The 21,621-nt window shown below is 35.7% G+C and overlaps 3 protein-coding genes across 11 annotated transcripts in view; all 3 read left to right on the forward strand.

Annotated features, from left to right (window-relative positions):
- The window catches only part of LOC124438156, a 56,662-nt gene extending 54,779 nt beyond the window's left edge, over positions 1 to 1,883 (forward strand). For both annotated transcript variants that reach the window (XM_046988152.1, XM_046988153.1), the window contains 3 exons: positions 189 to 470; positions 840 to 1,076; positions 1,159 to 1,883. In XM_046988152.1, the coding sequence (XP_046844108.1) occupies positions 189 to 470; positions 840 to 1,076; positions 1,159 to 1,452 (813 nt within the window). In that variant the 3' untranslated portion in view covers positions 1,453 to 1,883. The remainder of the gene's footprint in view (positions 1 to 188; positions 471 to 839; positions 1,077 to 1,158) is intronic.
- LOC124438160 overlaps positions 1 to 21,621 on the forward strand; it is a 120,356-nt gene that overhangs the window by 7,829 nt on the left and 90,906 nt on the right. The window lies entirely within an intron of this gene.
- On the forward strand, positions 11,278 to 20,980 carry LOC124438168 (AP-3 complex subunit mu-1-like). 4 transcript variants are annotated; one of them, XM_046988182.1, is made up of 24 exons: positions 11,278 to 11,441; positions 11,856 to 11,934; positions 12,074 to 12,179; positions 12,442 to 12,554; positions 12,664 to 12,785; positions 13,022 to 13,100; positions 13,327 to 13,374; positions 13,537 to 13,569; positions 13,672 to 13,705; positions 13,784 to 13,863; positions 14,015 to 14,085; positions 14,154 to 14,202; positions 14,303 to 14,359; positions 14,587 to 14,653; positions 14,752 to 14,798; positions 14,868 to 14,915; positions 15,019 to 15,060; positions 15,624 to 15,674; positions 15,914 to 15,982; positions 16,625 to 16,670; positions 17,244 to 17,378; positions 17,657 to 17,783; positions 19,310 to 19,391; positions 19,499 to 20,980. In XM_046988182.1, the coding sequence occupies exons 1-18, from the start codon at positions 11,407 to 11,409 to the stop codon at positions 15,654 to 15,656; spliced, it is 1,143 nt and encodes a 380-aa protein (XP_046844138.1). In that variant the 5' UTR covers positions 11,278 to 11,406; the 3' UTR covers positions 15,657 to 15,674; positions 15,914 to 15,982; positions 16,625 to 16,670; positions 17,244 to 17,378; positions 17,657 to 17,783; positions 19,310 to 19,391; positions 19,499 to 20,980. The 4 variants fall into 4 exon arrangements, with proteins under 4 accessions (XP_046844138.1, XP_046844139.1, XP_046844140.1 ...); XM_046988183.1 differs by lacking the exon at positions 15,019 to 15,060; XM_046988184.1 differs by lacking the exons at positions 15,019 to 15,060; positions 15,914 to 15,982; positions 16,625 to 16,670.

Raw genomic sequence — 21,621 nt, forward strand, 5'->3', positions numbered from 1 at the left:
GTCCTTTCTACGTAAAGTTTTGAAAGTGTAATCAAGGGCAGTGTTTATCATTTGGAATGATTTTAGATACAAGTTGTTCAAATATGTATAAAACATATCATATTATTTTTGTTCTAAGAGATTGCTTATATTAATCTGAAGCATAATGATCACATATAAATTATTTATAATTATATCCTCTTTTTAAGGTTTGGAGGGCTCTTGTTCAAAAAATGCCAATGACTGCAATGCTTCGAAATCTTGGCAAAATGACAATAGTTGAACTACTAGACGAGCAGATGGCATTGTCCTGTATATGTGAGAAGTTACTCAATCAAGATCTGTTAAAGAGAGCTCGTATTCATCCATTTAATGTTTTGGTTGCTCTAAAAATCTACGTGGATGGTCATGGTGATAGGGGGAAACTGACATGGAACCCAAATGAAGCTATTGTTAATGCATTGAAAGAAGCTTTTTACTTATCATTTAAGGTTTGCAATGTCTTCTCCCATGATTGACTAAATATTGTCTTATGATCAAATCACAAAATATTTTTACTTTTTTGTTGTGAATTTGTTATTCAGTCTAAAGTGGTTATGAATATATCAGCAAATACCATGACCAGTCCCTTTTCTAAATGAAAATTGTTCATTGAATAAGTGCATTAAACTGCAGAAGTCTAAAATGTAAATTTATGGCTATGCTTGCTAAAAAATTTAAATTGCATAACATTAAAGCATTAAAGTGAATGGTGAATTCAGCCAACTCAGACCTACATGTTAAATAACCTAGATGTTGAAGTTTCACAGCCCTTCTTAACTTAGCAATGGAAAATTGATCTTCTCTATTTTATTGCGTAGTTGATTCAGCCAACAAACAAGAGATACATGTTGGCATTGGATGTCAGTGCTTCCATGTCTTATTCTGGTTTTGCTGGTACGCCATGTTTAACGCCATGTGTGGCTGCTGCAGTCATGTCCATGGTTACAGCTCGGACCGAAAGCAAACATCTGTTTGTTGCTTTCTCTTATAAAATAGTTCCATTAATGATCAGCAGTGACATGACATTAGATGAGGTTGTAGAACTTATGAAATTGGTATGTAGTATGAACTTATATTAATTTGTATCGTTTTTATTACATTAAAAACATAACCTTGTTCCTGTTTTCCATTCTCTAGATACCAAATGGTGGGACAGATTGTGCTCAACCAATGTTGTATGCAATTGAGAACAATCTAGAGGTGGATGTTTTTATTGTTTATACTGACAGTGAAACAAAAGCTGGGTTCATCCATCCAAGCGAGGCCTTGAAAAGGTATCGTCAGTATTCTGGTATTCAAGCCAAACTCATAGTTGTTGCTATGACTTCAAATGGTTTTACAATTGCTGACCCAGAAGATATTGGAATGCTGGATATTGTTGGCTTTGACTCAGCTGCACCACAAATGATAAGAGAGTTTATCTCGAGCTAATAGAACAGCAAATGATTTCTTCAGAGATATTTTTGTGGAAATGTACAATGAATACAATCTTACAATGTCTGAACAATTTTGCTTGTCCTACAGAATACATGAAATGTTTTATCTATTTAATGGTGTTTGATACATAAGTAATATGCAATGTGACATTGCTTCATGTGAACATACAGTGAATTATAGTTGTGCTGTTGAAAAGTGCACCAGATCAAAGACTTCAACATTTTATAGTATGGTTTAGTTAAGTGCTTCACTTATATTGATAATGGCGCATCGATATCGACGTATAGGTTCTAAAATAGAATTATTAGTATCGGTATTTTTCTTGCGCACAATACCGATATTTAGACATTTGATTGAAAAAGAAATACAATCAAAATGAATCACAGTTTAACAATACTAAATATATTACCTTTAACAATTTTTGTGAAATTAATACTACTTAAATTTGTTAGTTCCACATGATATTAACTTCCATTGACAATTGTGTTGTGAAATAGGGTTGTGTGCAAAGAGCCACTTTGAATTTTATATTTTTATATCAAATGAATTGGTGAGCACAAAGTGGCATACTTTATGATGATTAAGTTTCGTAAAATGGCATAAAATATCGATATCGGCACAATAACGGCATTTTAATTTCGTTAAACGGCATATCTGCAAAATCCTATTTCGGTGCATCACTAGTTTAGATCAGCTAGACTGTAGAAATTCATGACTTAGTTGCATCTTCAATTACAATGTTTTATAATTGGTTTATTAATTTAACAAAATTAATAAATCAATTTAACAATGTCACGTTTTGTAATGTATTCAATTTATGAAACTACTAACGATTGCCAATTAACACAGCGAGGAAAAACCGAGGAACGTGCAGCGTGGTATCTTGACTAGCAGAGTAAACTGATAGCTTTCAAGGTAATGATTTGGAGTTTTTAAACTCGTTGCAATACTACATGTTAAGTAAAATGTAATCTTGTCTGTAGCATTTCGTATTTTAGCTTGTTCATTTACGCAAATGTAGTGTACATGTACCAGATTATGTCTTAATTAGAGTGGAAACGATGTTTAAAAGACAGGCTGAAGTTGTTTCATTGAAAACCTAAATCAAAATCTCAAGTACAAGACAATGTAAATTGAAAGAATTTTATATGCAGTGCGGTGTTTTGAAATTAAATAAAGATATGATCTTCGCACTTTGCTGGATAATTTAAGCAATTGTCTCATAAACCTGAAAAATTCAGGTGACTCAACGGGATTCGAACCCATGACCTCTGCGGTGCGGTGCAGAGCATAACAAATTGACCTGCTTTCCACTGTGTGACTTCATAGCTCAGTTGGTTAGAGCACTGCACCGGCATCGAAGAGGAAACGAAAGCTTCACTCACCTGGCGAGATATATTTTTCTTGAGCAACATAAACAACTGCTGTAACACATTTTTGATATATACCATGCTCAAGTCAAGCAGGATTTTCACACATCCAAATAGGTAGAACCAGTCTCTTGTATTGCTAGAGAAGCATAATCATTGATATAGATTTATACATTATATTTGCTTATTTGATCAATAACCAATGATTGATCATCGTTTTCTGAGACAAACCGTGATCGACCTGTCATTCTTAATACTGAAGAGTATCGTAGTATAAATGAAATACATGCTCACTTTGTTTGATTGGTCGTACATTGTTTCGTGAATGCTTTAGTTTAAACTCTGATGATGTGGGTAGATATCGATAAAACATTTTAAGTGTATGGACGCAACTGCTTTATCTGATTGATAATTTTCGAGTTAGGGTCTCAAGCTGTAATTGAGGCAAGTTTTTCGCTGTGTTGAGGAAATTTGGGAAAACCAGTTCTCTGTAGTGACGTTAAGGCAAAGGATTTCAAAAGATCGGCTAGAAGAAATCATTCCATGGCGTTTGATTTGATTGAAGAGAAAAGAATTTCCGAGTAAAATCCCTAAAGAAGGTGGATAAGGAATATTCGATCTTTCGAAAGATGTTGGTGCGAAATTGTGGTTACTTGGCGGTAATATCTCAGTTATCAAAGATGTCGTTGCAAGATTATGTTGAAGTTAGCAAATCGTTTTGATAAAAGCAGGTGTTTGTAGAATAAATGATTGTGATGCATAATAATTTTAATAACTTCTGCTAATGTCAATGCTAATGTTCCACACTTTGCTTATTGCCTTTGTTAAACTTTTTCGGTTATTTTGCTGGTACTTACTTCACCTCTGTGGTAATGCCACGAAGGGGCTGCAAGACAAAGGACAACATACACAATCTCCTTGTGTGACGTTGGCATTTGAAGCTGCTCAACTGATATGAAAATCATCTTTTTAATCACAACCATGAACCATCGGCTAAGTAATTCACTTTTAAAATCACTATTTCTAAAAGTGGATGATGGTATGATGAAAGGTTTGTAATCAGGGATGATAAAGATGGCCGTAAAGATGACAGTGAAGTGAATGATTTCACAAATGTGAGGAATTTAAAAATCTGAATGGATAATTTGATGATGTCATACAACTCGTTTCAACTCATTCCCCAGGGATCAACATGTCATTGGAGGAAGCTGCCATATTGGTGTTCCAAGCAAAAGAATTTCATTAGAATTCTTTTCATTTAGTACACCAACATGGCAGCAATGACGTTGGATGAAAGTGATCTTTGTACATTTATTTAACATGTTTGTTAGCATTCGAATTTATCATTGATCAAATACAGTTACAAAAATAAGTTGCATTACGCTGGCAGAGTATTGCAAAATCTTCACAAATTCAAGGTCTATTTGAAGTGATTACCGTATAAATCAAACAAGCTGTCGAGTGTCGACGTGAAATAAATCGTCACTTTTCGTACGTATATCTGGCACTGTTACAACATTAAGGGATGTTATAACAGTGTCTTCATAGCATTTAATTCAAGTAATTAAGTTTCAGTAAATGTTGCAGTATGCGGTAAACGGTCATGTAACCCGCATGATAACCACGTTGCATGATGGCTTAACCATTACTGTAACATAAATTAAATTAATGTTTTGAAAGAACATTAGGCCTAGAAAATGCGACAGTCGTCGTCGGGAATCTTTTGGAAGCAGGAAGGGGTGTTGAAGTTGTCAATGAAATAGAGAAGTATAGCATTGAATGACGAACACCAAGGCAGAAGGCCATTGTGTTTTTTTCTCGCTGTTTGTGCCCGGAAAGGAGATTCAGCCACGAAAAGAGAAGCATACAAGGCTTTAACCAAGATCTGTCGAATTCCGACTCATTTGTTTATGTTTATTAAGTTCTGCAAGTTGCTTAGTCAGCCTAGCAAAGGTTGGGGTCGTGCCGTTAGGAATGCAATAAAACTTTGGTACAAAAAAAGGACCCATAGAAATCGGCCATGGATTTCACCAAATATCAGAGGCGTGAAGGATGGGCACATTGGGATGTTGCAAGGTTAATGCATCTTAAGTCAGAAGGAACCGATGTTTCTGATGAGTTGTTTGTTATTATGACGACATTAAGTTCTATGATAGAACTTAATGAATGACCTCCTTTGGATGTATTGGTGCAAGTGTAATAAATCCTCACGTGGCTTCTGCTGCAATGGCTATGATGACAGCACGAACAGAAAAACATCACAAATTTGTTGCATTTAAGTCAAGAAATAGTTCCAATGAAGATCTCCAGTAACATGAATTTGAATGAAGTTTTGAAGATTTGTAATGAAGTAAGTTCTTCAAAATACTCGAAAGATTTAAAGAATGTAGTGTAAAGCAAAAAATTTGATATTGTATTTTTCAGATTTCAATGGGTCAAACCGTTTGTGCTCAACCCATGCTTTATGCCATTGACAAAAATTTAAAGATTGATGTCTTTATTGTTTACACAGAGTTTGAAACATATCATGGCAAAGTTCATCCAAGGGAGGCTCTCAAACAATATCGTTACCATTCAGGGATTCACGATGCTAAACTCATTGTGGTTGCCATGACATCAAATGGTTTCACTATTGCTGACCCAGATGATCCTGGAATGCTTGATATAGCTGGCTTTGACTCTGCTGCAATACAAGTGACGAGAGAGTTTATTGTTGTATTATTGTTTTCTTGGTATTGGTCTGCTGTGCCAATATCTGCGGTACTTCAGACCAGCGGTACTCATTCATATGTTTTATCCGTCATATTATTGTTTTGTAGCATTTTAAGTTGTGTTTTAAAGTTAAATAAAGCCAGAGAATGGTAAATTACAACAATTTATTTAACTTTATTTAAATTCTTCAAAATGGAAACGATATTGAAACCGCAACGTCTCGACTTGGACCCAAATTCGCCGTCAGCCGCGAAAGAGTGGAAACATTGGCTCCAAACGTTCAACAACCTCATTCCAGAATGCGGCGATAAAGCCCCAAACAAACACCGTACTCTCATCAATTATGTCTCTCACAACGTTTACGATTACATCGAAGATTTTCAGGACTTCGACTCGTCTATTGAAGCACTAAATAATCTGTATATCAAGCCCCCGAATGAAATATTTGCACGTCATCTACTTGCTACAAGGCGCCAAAAGCCTAGTGAGTCGCTTACAGAGTTCCTACAGGAACTTAAAAGGTTAAGCAAGGATTGTAACGTCAGAAGTGTGACTGCAGAACAATATAGGGAGGAATTAGTCCGTGACTCTTTTATTAATGGTCTTCTATCACCACTAATCCGCCAACGACTTCTGGAGAACAGGCAACTCGACTTGAAGACGGCGTTTGATCAGGCCAACGCGTTAGACTTAGCCCAGAAAAACTCTGAAGCCTATGCTCCAACCGAAAACTCGGCAGCTTCTATTTCTACTGAAAGTGGTGGTGAGGATCCTTTACCAAGTGATAACCATGTGTCAGCAGCAGTCAAACCCCAAAGAAAGTGTTATTTCTGTGGCGGCGCTATTCACAATAGAAAGGAGTGCCCTGCACGCAATTGTGTCTGCAACAATTGTGGTAAAACTGGCCATTACGCTAAAGTTTGCCAGTCTCAGGCTGTAAAAGGGACTAAGACTACAGCATCAATAAGATCTGCCTAACTCTGCTCCATAAGTGCCGCCTGTCCAAAGAGCCTTATGCAAGCATCCACCAAAGTCAGTGTCAAAAGTACTGTTCTTACTGCCCTTGTTGACTCTGAGAGTTCAGATAGCTACATCCATGACAAGGTAGCTAACCAGCTCAACCTGAAATTATTCAAGTCCGATGACAGTTTGTCTATGGCTCTCACATCACTTAAGGCCAAAGTTCTTGGCCATTGCTTTGTTGACATCCAACTATGCCACCAGTGTTATTCATCTGTACGTTTAGGGGTACTGAAGGATCTCTGTAGTGATATCATTCTTGGCCAGGACTTTCAAAGGGAACATAAAAGTGTTCTCATTGAGTTCGGTGGGGAAAAGCCCGAACTTAAAGTACCCAACGGGGTACCTGTATGTGCTCTTGCAGTAGCATTTATTGAGGAACCATCCCTCTTCGCGAACCTCCTCCCCGAATGTAAGCCTATTGCAAGCAAGTCGCGGAAATTCAGCAAGGAGGACCAGGAATTTATCAAACAAGAAATTAACCACCTACTCGTTGAAGGCATAATCGAACCTAGCACCTCGCCCTGGAGGGCTCAAGTCGTTGTATCAAAGGACCCACTAAAACGACACAAGAAGCGGCTTTGCATTGATTATTCTCAAACCGTCAACCTCTACACGGAACTCGATGCATACCCGTTACCCCGTATCGACAACATGGTCAACAACCTAGCTTCATATAGAGTCTTCTCAACGTTCGACTTAAGGAGTGCCTATCACCAGGTACCGATCAAGAAAGCCGACCGAAAATTTACCGGTTTCGAGGCCAATGGTAAGCTTTACCAGTTCTGTCGCATCCCCTTTGGAGTAACCAACGGCGTCGCAGTTTTCTAAAGAGCGATGGACAAGTTCGTAGAAGAGGAGGGCCTGAAAGATACATTTCCTTACCTCGATAATATAACTGTTGCAGGCTACGATCAGTTCGGGCATGACGAAAATGTGAGGAAATTCAGAGAGGCTGTAAAGCGCCGAAACCTCACCCTGAATGAAAACAAGACAGTAGAGTCCAAGTCTTCTATCAATCTACTTGGTTACTGTATAGGGAATGGTGTCATCGCCCCAGACCAGGAAAGGCTTCGTCCACTTAAAAGCTTCCCTCCTCCCGAAAATTCCAAATTCTTGAAAAGAGTTATCGGTATGTTTGCATACTACGCAAAATGGATACCAAACTATTCTGACAAAGTACAACCGCTACTACAAGCAACCTCATTTCCACTTGATGGCGATGCCCTGAATGCATTCACAATGCTGAAGGACGAGCTGCAGAAAGCGTCATTACACTCTATTGACGAGAGCCTCCCCTTCGTTGTAGAGAGTGATGCTTCAGAAACTGCCCTGTCTGCTACACTAAATCAAGGAGGCAGACCTGTAGCGTTTATGTCCAAGACCCTCCAAGGGAGTGAGCTCCACTATCCTGCGGTAGAGAAAGAAGCAATGGCCATAATTGAAGCTGTCAGGAAGTGGCAACATTTTCTTGCAGGCAGACATTTTACACTCAAAACCGATCAGCAGTCAGTCACCTTCATGTTTGACAACCGAAGACGCACCAAAGTAAAGAACAATAAAATCCAGAACTGGAGGCTAGAACTAGCCTCTTTTAGCTACACCATAAAATACCGGCCCGGTAAGGACAACGCTGCTCCCGACTCATTTACCCGGGCTTTCACAGCTTCCATACCTGCAGCTAGCCTTACTGAGATACACGCCGCTCTATGCCACCCAGGTGTCACCCGATTGTTACATTTCATAAGGTCGAAAAACCTCCCTTACTCTACAGAAGAAGTTAAGAGGGTGTGTTCTAGTTGTAGGGTCTGTGCTGAGCTCAAGCCCCAATTTTACAAACCACAGCAAGGAGTCCTCATCAAGGCTACCCGACCTATGGAGCGACTCAGCGTGGACTTTAAAGGTCCACTACCTACGACTACTAATAATCCCTATATGCTAACAGTCGTGGATGAGTATTCACGCTTCCCTTTTGCTTTCGCCTGCCCAAGCATGAGTTCTTCAACCGTTATCAGATGCTTGGATCAGTTATTCACTCTGTGTGGGACGCCAGGTTTCATCCATTCAGACCGAGGTGCCTCATTCATGTCCCAGGAACTTAAAGAATACCTCTCTCAGAGAGGCATCGCCACGAGCCGAACTACACCCTACCACCCGATAGGCAATGGCCAAGTAGAACGCTATAACGGTATAGTGTGGAAAGTTATTCGCTTATCTCTCAAGTTAGCAAGCCTGCCGGACAGTAAATGGGAAATGGTACTCCCTGACGCGCTTCATTCAGCAAGGTCTCTCCTTTCCACTGCCACCAACTCAACTCCACATGAGAGATTTTTTGGCTTCCAACGCCGTTCGACACATGGTACTTCACTTCCCACCTGTTTACAGTCCCCCGGACCGGTTCTGCTCCGCCGGTATGTGAGAACAAGCAAGAATGACCCACTTGTTGACCAGGTAGAGTTGAAGGAAGCTAACCCTACTTATGCCCATATTAAATATTTGGACGGCAGAGAATCAACGGTATCACTGAGAGATCTGGCACCATGGCCCCCAGTCCACAATCACACCATCCCTGCCACCGTGCCGCCTATTGCAGAGGGAAAGGTCCAGGCACATGTTCCGGCTGAGCATCAAGCAGTTGAGAAGGAGATTATTTCAACTGAATTGGGACAGCAACATGCCCCTCTGAGGCGCTCAGTGCGTGCCGTAAAACCACCAACCCGTTATGGTTTTGAAGACGAATAGACTCTAAAGTATTGGTATTGGTCTCCCTGTGCCACTATCTGCGGTACTTCAGACCAGCGGTACTCATTCATATGTTTTATCCGCCAAATTATTGTTTTGTAGCATTTTAAGTTGTGTTTTAAAGTTAAATAAAGCCAGAGAATGGTAAATTACAACATTTATCTTGGGGAATTTTTAGAAGTTTTTAGTGAACATTTCTGTATTTTCTCTATAACGAATGTCCTCATTAAGATATGACAAAAATTCATAATTTTTGATGGCTCAAGTTGAATGTTGCATGTGGTCGTCAAAGTTGCTTCGTGCATGTTTGCGGGCATGAATTTTGTAAAGGTCAATCGCCCTGTTATGGCATTTTTCCTAAAAACAACTTTAGCAAAACACGGGAAAACTAAAAGCAGGATAGCCAACAGTCTGGACTACATCCCCTGTTCTATTTATCTTTACAATGAACTTCGTTATTTGTAGAAAGTCAATTTGTCAATTTATCAATATTTCTCATGCCTTGCCTTACAAAAGACAATTTTCGAAATTATTCGCGAGTTATCACTTATTTAATGATAAGCTTTTCGTCTTGAGAGAAGAATTTTTATCAGATTATAACTATTTTGATGGCTATTTAAACTACAAATTAAACATAAATACAGTAAACCAAGTCATTAATCTCATAATTTTGTCAACAACAACTTGCTCGTAATGCAACTCGTCTTTGCATGTTGTCAATCACATTTTTTCCAAATTTTTGATCGTTTGGCTCTACAAAAAAAAATGGCTCAGGAGTCGCGAAGCTATGTATGTTCGGAAACCTCAAATTTTTAGATTATGAGCATTTTTTATAAGATTTAATAAAAAATTGAATACCTGGTTTATACAGATGTGCCAACTTTTCAATGAGGGTGACATGATGCAGTTAAACAAAAAAAAATCGAATTAAATATCAAAAATTTATCACACTAGTTTAACTATTGTGAATTACCACATAGTTAACATGGAACACACACAACTTTTCGAAGCCCCTGCGGTTGTATGTATTGTTTTACATGCAAGTGTTTATTATATATTTCTGGACTTGTTTTCTTGTTGTACCGACAGAAAATCCCAGAAGAAAAGAGGTGTCTGCTCGAAATATCAACGTGTATCTAAGAAGAACCAAACCTAGTCAATGATATGAGCCTGAGAGTATTTTCCAAAATTGTTTTTGTGAATCGATTTAATGCCTTTTGTTCATGGTTTGTGCTCCAACTTTCTAGACTAAGTTATTGGTTGAAAGAACGATTGTTGGCAATGCATTCAGCGGCTTCCCATTCATTGTTATGCTTTTAAACATAAAAATATAATAACCATCGCCAGCAAGACTTCACTAAAGTGCATCCGTTATCAAAGAAAGGGTTGTCTAATAAGGATGTGGATATTATGTACATTGACATTGCTTTGAAAAAAGATTTTGGTGTAAATCATATTGTATGATGCAAATGACAAGCTTTCAAAATTCGAACAGCTAGCCCACTGCAGGGCGTTTGTAGCGAGTAGAATGAGACTTATTTATTAAACTCAGGATTTGAACAGAGTTATTTTCCAGAATGCAGTCTATGTTTAAGGTTTTAGCATGTTTGTAGATTCCGGGGACTCTGTAGCATGTGCATAAAAAACTGAAGGAAGTCACGGTCCATGCCTATCTCGAAATACGTTTTTCTAAACAAAATTAAAATCGACTAAAACAGAACATCTCTCCTTGTACCTAGTGCATGGTATTTCATCTGTCGTTATATTTTATAACTGTTTGGGACTCTTACAATTCATTGACTTGTTATAAATTAGGATCATGGGATTGAGACGAAAATCTTCACGACCATAATTAAAGATAAGTTAGGTAAGCGAGCTGGTAAACGCCGTTGAGTCTTCAGTGGTCTGGGGACAAGTAAGATGATTACATGAATCTTAATTTTTTTAAATGGAAACATCGCTTTTAAATGTTGTTTAAATGTTAGCAATAATATAAGTAAATATTTACGAAATGAACTTACATGAAAGTAGTTTTATAACCATTAAGCTAGTTAAGTAAAGGAGAAATACATTTTTATAGGTTTTATTATGTGTGGATTTTACAATGATTCACAGTTTGCTTATCATCAACCATTCAGGGTGAGTCGGTAGTGACAGTATGTATTGGTTTTATATTTGTTTGCTTTCAAAGCTCTTCTGTTGGTTTTGTACGTATCAGCTTGTGATTATTGTGAGAAGTACTTTACAATTATTTGAATGAGAAAAAATGAGATTATTTCAGTAAGATATTAAAGGAAAGCTTAAACAATGTCAGAAGCCAGTGAAGGTAGATTATGAGAAGTATCATGTGACAGGATTAATACCCAGAAAAATAAAGAATGTCATAAAATCGTGAGATATTACCTGATATCTGTAATTTCAATAGTGTTGAAGTCAGTTAGATGATGCCATTTTGATGATTTCAGCTTCCTCAATTGTTTAGTTATCACAACTTTACACCAAATGGGTTACTGTGAGTCACTAGGTCATATGATGTTTTTCATGTACATTTAGGGATATATTTCTGGAAAAACATTGGAGAAGTGTTTTGGGACGCTCTGTTTGTGATTATTTCTTCGAAGCTCAAGGAAAGGTAAATGAATATATATGTAAATTGTTGTTTGTGCTTGTTTGGTTGAGAAGTTTTAAGGTACTTTCATCAACGGTTTTCATGTTATATTTGTCTGACAAAAATGCTCCTAAACAAATTAAATATCATCTTTTATGTTCAGGCTACTTCTCCAGAAGACATTCCTCCTGTAATTGCAACAGGATTCAGTTATCTTATCAGTATATTTCGCCATGATCTCTTCTTTGTTTCTGTTGTTGAAAATGAAGGTTTGTGTTTATATTAAGGTTACTTAATGTTTTAATAATGTTTATTTTTAATCAATTGCCTCTAATGCAATCAAGACATTGATTGCTAGTTTTACATTAAAAAGTATGCATTACATTGCAAAGAAGTGTTATCACTCAATAAAAGGCATTGCATTAGGCATTCTTTGTGGTAGATAAAAATAATTTAGCCTTCATATCATCAACATGTGGTGAACACTTTCATGATTATTATTATTGATGAATTGAAAACATTCCTTTCCAGTTCCACCTTTGTTTGTGATTGAATTTCTTCATCGAGTGGTTGACTTGATCAAAGAATATTTCTCTGACTGTACTGAAACAATCATTAAAGAAAATTGTGTCATTGTATATGAGGTTTGAGATTAGTATATTTTGTAGAGAATCCAGCTGTTTGATAGATGAATTTCAATTTTTTCTGTTGTGTGTGATGTAAAATATGATATTATATCTTTATATTCTTCAGTTATTGGAAGAGATGTTGGATAATGGATTCCCTCTTGCTACAGAGTCAAATGTCCTTAAAGAGTTGATAAGACCTCCTAGTATAGTTAGAAATGTTGTTAATAAAGTGACTGGAGATAGCAAGTAAGAACCTTCCTTATAGTAAACATATGAGCCATGTTTTTATGTAGTGATCTTTATGTTGTTCATATAAGGATCAGATATAAATATAAAGCAAATCCGTAAAACCACTAAACATTTCTATATTTGTGTTGTTTTTTATATGCAACTTACTACAATATTTCGTTAAATTTGTTTTAGTTTACACATTTATGATCATTCTACATATAATTTAAGTTAAATATTTCATATTTTCCTAGTATGAGCAGTCATCTCCCAACTGGTCAATTGTCCAATGTTCCATGGAGGAGAACTGGTGTAAAATATGCAAATAACGAGGTACGTAGCTATATTCACATTGTTCCATTAAGAAATTTGAAAGAAAATCCTTTTTTATGCTTTGTTTTAGTTGTAATGTGATGAGTGAAGTTTTTCTTTTGTTAATTAGTTGTAATAAATATTGCTAATTAGTTGTTAGTTCTAATTACTCATAATTTGTTCCAATTAATTCTAATTATCACAAATTAGTCCTAAGTATTTCTAATTAATTCTATTTATGTTATAGATTTATTTTGATGTAGCCGAAAGCATTGATGCCATCATTGATAAACAGGTAACAACATTATAATACTGTGGATTTCTTGTTCCCTTTGTGGAAGATGTATGACAAAAATATGTTTGTTGTTTTTGTTTGATGTTAAATTAAAACTAAGGACATGTACGAACTGAAAACTTATGGCATGTTTAAATTCCTAAAATTTTCTGTTTTGTGTAGGGCTCCACCATATTTTCAGAAATACAAGGAACTATAAGTGCCTTCCTTTTTTTATACTTTGTTATACAGGTGTATGTACTCTCTAGCACAACATTTTAAAGATTTTTTCATCTTTTTTCAACTTTGTTCTTTCAGATTGACTGCAACTGTAAATTATCTGGCATGCCTGGTATATTTATGATACTTTGTTATATCTCTAGATTAAAATTGATTTTATCTGTAGGTTAAAGATTTCTATTAATTATAGATCTCAACATGTGTTTTACAAATCCTCGTATCCTTGAAGATGTCAGTTTTCATCCTTGTCTTCGCTTCAGAAGATGGGAGGTACGTAAGTGGGAATGTTGAATATGGATTGTCTCTGGTCGAAGTCAACACAAATTATTCTTAATATGACTAATAACAATTGGCTTTTTACATTAAACACTTTTCTTTCAATCTTGCACTAAAACCGCGTTCAAATGTCTGTGTATTTTAGTCTGAACGAATTTTGTCATTCGTCCCCCTGGATGGTCGTTTTCGTTTAATATCATATAACGTGGCAACCGGGTGGGTGTTTTAGCTGTTATATTTTCATGATGAAATTGTCTATTTTGATGGTGTTTTTTTTTGTTTAGAGTAAATATGCTACCATTGTTTGCGAAGCCTCGTGTCTTGTTTCAAGAGGTTTATCAACTGCTGAAATTATTTTAAAATATTTTTTATTGATTGAAATAAATTAAGGTGTTTGATTTTTCTACATTCGTCTTTTTCTTGGTTGTTTCAGGGCGGAAGTGGAAAATTTGAATTGTCGATAAGTTCAAAACCAGTTATGGGTAAAAATGTATGTATTTATAATCATGTCAATTTATTAAACTGCTGTTGCATCTTCTTACATTTATAAACTTAAAGATATAACCTAAACTAGTCCATTTTTTTCATACGTATAATCTCAAAGCATTTTGTGTAAAACTAACCAATAATCTTACCACGTAATCATACCAAGTCAAATGTTATATACATTAACTTTTTCAAAGTCTTTTCACTCATTGTTTCACTCATTTTATTTAGATCGAGAATGTTGTCGTGACTGTTCCATTTCCTAAACAAGTTCTCAACCTTAACTTGACTACAAACGGTAAAAACGCTCATAAAATATTAAACATAGTCTGATGTTTCATTGCTCTTCATTGACGTTTCCCATCAACATTTATGTCTTGTGTTCCATGTTTTCAGTTGGTACCTATTCATTTGATCCAATCAAAAAAGAGCTTTCATGGGAGGTAGGTTCATGAGGAAATTGTCACGATCACGTGGTTATGTAAATCTAACGTTACGTTAAACAATTTTAGATCGGTAAAATACAATCTCAGACACCGTCACCTAACATCAAAGGAAATGTAAGTAAAACTTGTTTTTCTTTGAATTTTTGCCCGTCTCAGTTGATTTACAGACGTCTTGCCATGTTTTTCAAGAAAATATTTTCATTTTTTTTGTATGCAGAGCAAGATCTCCCTTCACAACATTTTTTGCTCACAAAGTAAAGTAAGGTCGATTCTTCCGGTAACCATTCCTTGGTCACAAAGTAAGGTCGATCTTCCCAGTAACCATTCCTTGGTCACAAAGTAAGGTCGATCTTGCCAGTAACCATTCCTTGGTCACAAAGTCGATCTTCCCAGTAACCATTCCTTGGTCACAAAGTAAGGTCGATCTTGCCAGTAACCATTCCTTGGTCACAAAGTAAGGTCGATCTTCACAGGTCGCTATCACTGTAGTTATATTCTGAAATTGTATTCTTTTTTTCTGATAATTGGTACTATCCCCTTTCCACTTTGGTATTCACCTTTAAAGATCTGATTTCCTACCATAATTAAACAACGTGGTGATGTGAGAATCGCTCTGATCTTTTTATGAAACTGCTCTCGTTTCATTTCGTCTTATGTTACTTGTCGTCAAATTCTTGCTGTATGTTGGTTTTCTGTAGTTTATTGCTTCTTATCATAGTCTTTGTTTATTTTTCTTGTTTTTTTTTTGAAAAGAATTAATGCATGTCTCCATAATCTTTTAATTTCTTTCTTTTTGTCTAATTTCCAATGTTTATATTTCAGATATCTTTAAAAAGCGATGTTCCACCTTCGTAAGAAACACCAACTGAATTCGTAAGTGGTTTTTTACTGAGTAATGCATATAAAACCAGTTATAATTGGATGATATACAAAATCATTCCGAAACCAAACGTTCTCTGTGATATAAAGTTAACATAACTTCCCTCAGACATGATTTATTTATCAATACTCCTTAATCATAAACATGCAACATCCTGCAACAGTACCATCGTAAATTTGTAGAAACTCGTCTCCCTTTCGCCTTCTTTCATCGGTAGCATTCTTTTCTTAAGATAAATTTCAAAATATATTCATTTGCCGCTTTGGGATTGAAAATCGGTTGACTGGATGTACATGGAGAGGTAGGGACAGTTTACATGGTTTGATGTGATGTGTATGTAGGGGTACACTTTGCATGGTTTGTTGTGTATGTAGGGGTACACTTTGCATGGTTTGTTGTGTATGTAGGGGTGCACTTTGCATGGTTTGATGTGTATGTAGGGGTACACTTTGCATGGTTTGATGTGTATGTAGGGTACACTTTGCATGGTTTGATGTGTATGTAGGTTACTTGCATGGTTTGATGTGTATGTAGGGGTGCACTTTGCATGGTTTGTTGTGTATGTAGGGTAAACTTTGCATGGTTTGTTGTGTATACTTTGCATGGTTTAATGTGTATGTAGGGGCATGGTTTGTTGTGTATGTATGGATACACTTTGCATGGTTTGATGTGTATGTAGGGTACACTTTGCATGGTTTGATGTGTATGTAGGGTACACTTTGCATGGTTTGATGTGTATGTAGGGGTACACTTTGCATGGTTTGATGTGTATGTAGGGTACACTTTGCATGGTTTGATGTGTACGTAGGGGTACACTTTGCATGGTTTGATGTGTATGTAGGGGTACACTTTGCATGGTTTATTGTACAAATTGGTGTTCATTTTAATCTTGAACAGATGACTTGAGTCCAACTAATGTTATATGGTTTCTGATGTAATTTAGAACTGCAAGCTATTAAAGGAGTCAAGACACCACAGCTTTCAAGACGGTATCAGATAAGAACATAAAATTTTGTTGAATAAAAGCGCAACACAACATTTACGCATGGCTAACAATTCGCGATTCTCCGTCCTAATCCTTCGACAGAACAAATTTTGATTAGCTTTCGAAAAGATAGTTCAAATTGTTGTGTTTTTTCAACATGTATGCATGCTTCACAAAAAAAATGTATCGTCTACTGGGACTGCAGTGGCAACTGAAGTTTACCATGGAATAAAAAAGCAAAGTTGTAAATGCAATCTTCAACGAAGCTGAACGATAAAAATGCGTCAATGCAGCAATACTGTACAGGCAAAAAAATTATGTTATATTGCAGCACGTTATATTCAGAGAAAAAATTCACTTGGAGCAACTGTGCAGTCACTGTGAGTGCAGTGTGCAATGTTAAAAAAGGGAACTGTTCTAAATGTAGAAGGGAGGAAAATTCTGACTTGTTAAAGTTATTAGTAGTTTTTAGTACCAAATGGGAATCAAGCTTTAGAGAGTTTGTTTCCACTAGTTGAAAATTTTGTACATTTTTCCAAAAAATTTAGCATGGTTTAGATTCTTTTTATTTTTCTAGTGTTACATGGCTGCTTTAAGCATATGGAGTTGCTGGTCCGAACAAGAAGTTTGCATTCCACTATTCAACGTGGCTTCAATTCTTTCCGTTTTTCTGGTGTTACTTGGGTACTTAGAGCGTATGCATTTCCCAAACGTATGTAAAGCTTTGATTCTCGTTTATGATACATAGCGTTCCCAAGTCGCAATTGGGTATTGTTTCTATGTTGTTAAGAGATTTTTCGATTAAAATTCTATTTGTTGTCTAATTATGTTCTTCCTGAAAACGAATTTCTGTCTGCAGAAACTGATCATTCAGTTTATCAACTTGCTGCTTCATCCACAAAAAATGCTAAACAATCATACGAGGCAGCTGCATGGCAGTTTTGAATATCATATTATTTTTACAATGTTTTATTGAATTGTTAATTTCAGGGAAATTGATTGGTAGTCTTGACGGTCGTTACGGATTTACCTGCAAACATTGGCTCATAGATCCTGCCAATAGAGGTTTCATCTCGTTTGAGAGGAAGAGAGTTTTAGAGAAAAGTCGTATTAAAAAGTAAGTTTTCCAGTTAAATCGCAACATTAATTGTAATTTTGAGCATTTTTAGAAAAATTCAAAATGCATCAGTGACACAATAAAATTGTAGTGAGCCTGTGGGAACATAAAATACTCGCGATTTGATATCATTTATATTCGTTTGTTAGTTTGATATGACAAAACAGAACATACGCGAGTGCCTACACTGTATTGACAAAGCACATGAAATACCAAAAAACTGTAAAGTTTTTGAAACGTGGAGAAAGCGTCATATTTTTTAGCAAGTTGCTATGCCACAATTGTGTAACTTTGATCAGTTGTGTTTTAATTGTTGCTATATATCGTATTTACAGTGGTTTTTAAGCAAATAACTGTAAAAGATCGTATGTCACTATTTATTTCCTATAAAATACAGATACTAATCAGCTTCTATGTTTAAAGTACTTAGCATGTATTTTTTCTTTTTCTAAATACCATTGTTAAAAAAAAACTGTTAGATATGTTTGAATTTGATCTATGAAATGTATAGTCTGAAGACATTTTTCATTTGTCTTACCGTTGGTTAGTCTATTTCGTTTGATTTGTTACAATACTGTTCAAAATTTATTTTTTATCAACTAAAAATGTCTAATAGAAAACGAAGTGCCTGTACATATCATCTGTAAATTTCATCACCTTGATGAATGGTGCAAAATTTAACATGACGTCTTTCATAATATTTTGCTGGTTGTACATACCATAAAAATCTTGATATCGTAAACACATAAGAATATAGAAGCTCTCTGCTTTGCTTGCAGCAATTATTTGTAAACGTTTTTTTATTGCAGCAAGAGTTGGAGTTTCTGGTTAATCTAATGTACCATTTGATAATTAAACTTTCATAAAATAAATAACAAATAGTAAAATTGATAGAAAAATTACAAAGTTAGTCAGAATTGCTGCAGTACATAACACACCTTCCTTGCTCTGCTAACAATAGTGAAATTATTGAAATAGCATAATATTTGAAAGCATTTATTCGTTCTAAAAATTAGGAACTGAGCCCTCTAGCTACATGCAGTTAAAGTAACTAAAAAGCACAGCGTCTTCAATATGTTGAAAGTATGTTATAACTTATAACGAACAAATGATTCTTACTGTTAAAATGTATGAGAAAATTTTCTTTTCTGTTTTGTGTTCCTGCGTTCTAAACAAAGTTTGAAAACATCTCATATAAGATATATTAAGCTTATTTGCATCGGGATTCTAGTTTTTTCTATTCCGAATATAATACTTGTAAATTTTCCAAATATTTATTCACACTACGCAGCGCACTGCGATAACACTCAAAAAAATCTTTTTATCAGTGTACTTCCTGCTGTGATTTTTTTAAATAGATGATATTGCAAAACAGGTATTCGACACAGAATCCAGAGCAAAGTAATTTATGATCCCATGTATATGATTAGTCAATTTTTAGACTTATTTATGTCTTATTCTATGGAAGTTTCATTGTAGTTAATGTTGGTGACTAAAGTTATCAATTATATTTTTATGATATTTAGAAGCAAATCATGACAACAACTTCCATAAACTTCTAGACAAAAGTAAGAATATTAAAGCTGACGTTCACAAGGCTCTCCAAAGGTAATTTTTCTTTCATGGGATATCGATTATGTATGTTGACCTGTGCATGTCGGAACATTACGAAAAATAGTTTTTAGACAATATATAGTTATCGTTTCTTGTTTAAGTTGCTCGTGGCTTAGTAGGAAGTATGGAATAGCTCGCCCAAACGAGAAGATGCCGTTTCCTCATTTGTATGTCACAGTTGATTTTGAGAAAGAAATTCGGAGGCTGCTATCAAAAATGAGATCGATGAAAAGTTAAAATGGAAAGCATCGAAATACATCGAATTACGATCTAAACCATTGAAAGAAGCAAAGTTTCGAATGCTGTCTAAAATTATAGCGCAAAGAACCGAGGGTAGTTTTGGAACATTGACAATGTTCTGCCTTAAGAATGATATGTACTATGCCTTGACCTGTGTTCATGCGGGTGTTGTCAATAATTTGGATGACCGTCAACAAGACTTTTGTGGCGGAGTCCAATTGATGGAAATCCAAGAATCTCTAAATGCCACAGTTAAGGAAGAAAGCATGAAATACTTTTACAACAGACAACCGATTGTCCGTGTTCCGGACCAAAGAGAGTGTTGTCTAATAAAGAAGTCGATATTATGTACATCGTCATTGGTAGGGAGGAAGATTTTCAGGAGCTTGCTGTAAATAATCAGATGACTCTCAATTTAGATTTGGATATGCAGTGCCATACAGGCCCTCACCACCTGCATTGCATGTGAAACATCCAACTCCAATGTTCTCAAAAGACATCTGAATCGACTACACATCAATACAAATGCATTTTCGAAAATTCTTTGTGCTCATGAAAGTCTATAGTTAAAAACTTTCTCATCACCTATTGCAGTCTGGTGTGGATATGGCTTCATTAGATTTTCATTCAAAGCAAATGCCTCATCTCCAAGCAGAAAGTAAGGTATAGGCAATAATGTATCTCTTAGTTCTTCATCTTGTGGGAAATAGCATGTCTTGCATATGTTTTTAAGGTGACTGTCTTTAAAAATTCTTCCATCTGACTGGTTGCCAGGGGCTTCAAGATCAAATGAGATGAATTTAGCATTTGCATCTGCAATAGCCAAGAGGACTATGCTAAAATGTTTTTTATAGTTAAAGTACTTAGACGCTGAGTTTGGAGGTGCACACAATTTGATATGTTTACCATCAATGTTGCCAACTGCATGGGAAAGTGCCATTTGCATATAAATTCATCAGCAATGTGTAACCATTGTTGCTTTGTATTGGGTGGCTTTAAGTATTCTTCCTTCAGCACATTATACAAAGCTTCACAGACCTCAGGTACAATTTTTGAAATAGATGAAACTGATATTCTGAAACTGTACATCAAATCTTTGTATGAGCATCCTGATGCTAAGAACTTTAATGTTACACAAAAGCGATCATGAACAGATATAGCATCTCTCATAGTGGTGTTTTTCTTTGCTATGAATGGTGTTAGCTTTTCACATAGCTCATCAAACAAAATGGAATCCATCCTTAAAAGTAGTAAAGATTATAATTTGTAAATAAAAGTAAAGAAAATAAGAAAATTTCATTATTAAAAAAAGAACGTAAAATATGAATTGATTGTACAATCCACTGACTAGCTTAATTTTGAAGAGTGCATGAATAAAAAGACTATCACATTTCTTAACTTACCGAAACAAATTTCTAAATACATCATGGTCAGTCACTCGGATCTCTTGAATTAAATTTTGTACTAACCCTTGTGCGTATCGGCGCTGCACAGTTTTTCACGATTTTACCCACCATCGTCGTGACTTTCGTTTTTTTTTCACTTCGTGCACCATTAGAGATGTAATAATAGCTACAGCTTGAAGTTTTCCGGCCTTGATCAGCGCCATTTTTACACAAACATTGCATTAAAAGTACGTTGTAAAATGAAGTATGGACATGTAACTGTTCATTATTACAATGGGCGCAATACATCAATCGCCATGCGAACAGATATATTTACATATATTTTGTGTCGTTTACACGGTCAAATGTATTTGTCGCATAAAAATTGTCATATTAAAATTGCTCGTGTAAACGGGCCTATAAAGAGAGAAAACTGCGTGTCAGTGTTCAGTTTAAATACTAATGATTGAAATTTCTAAATAAACATGGCAATTTATTAAACGTTTCTATTTCAGGGAATTTCATTGGTAGACGACCGTCGTCATGGATTTACCTGCAAACGTTTATACATAAATCTCGACACTCGCTAAGTTACATCA

This window comes from Xenia sp. Carnegie-2017, unplaced genomic scaffold, assembly GCF_021976095.1.
Source record: "Xenia sp. Carnegie-2017 unplaced genomic scaffold, XeniaSp_v1 HiC_scaffold_19, whole genome shotgun sequence".
Taxonomy (NCBI): Eukaryota; Metazoa; Cnidaria; class Anthozoa; order Malacalcyonacea; family Xeniidae; genus Xenia; species Xenia sp. Carnegie-2017.

What these genes read in the sequence shown, in the direction of transcription:
- LOC124438168 (XM_046988182.1), top strand. Translation starts at nt 11,407, where the DNA reads ATGATTCACAGTTTGCTTATCATCAACCATTCAGG. An exon ending in TAAAATATGCAAATAACGAG is followed by an intron (nt 13,101 to 13,326) that starts GTACGTAGCTAT and finishes TTTATGTTATAG; the next exon opens with ATTTATTTTGATGTAGCCGA. An exon ending in CACCTAACATCAAAGGAAAT is followed by an intron (nt 14,916 to 15,018) that starts GTAAGTAAAACT and finishes TTTTGTATGCAG; the next exon opens with AGCAAGATCTCCCTTCACAA.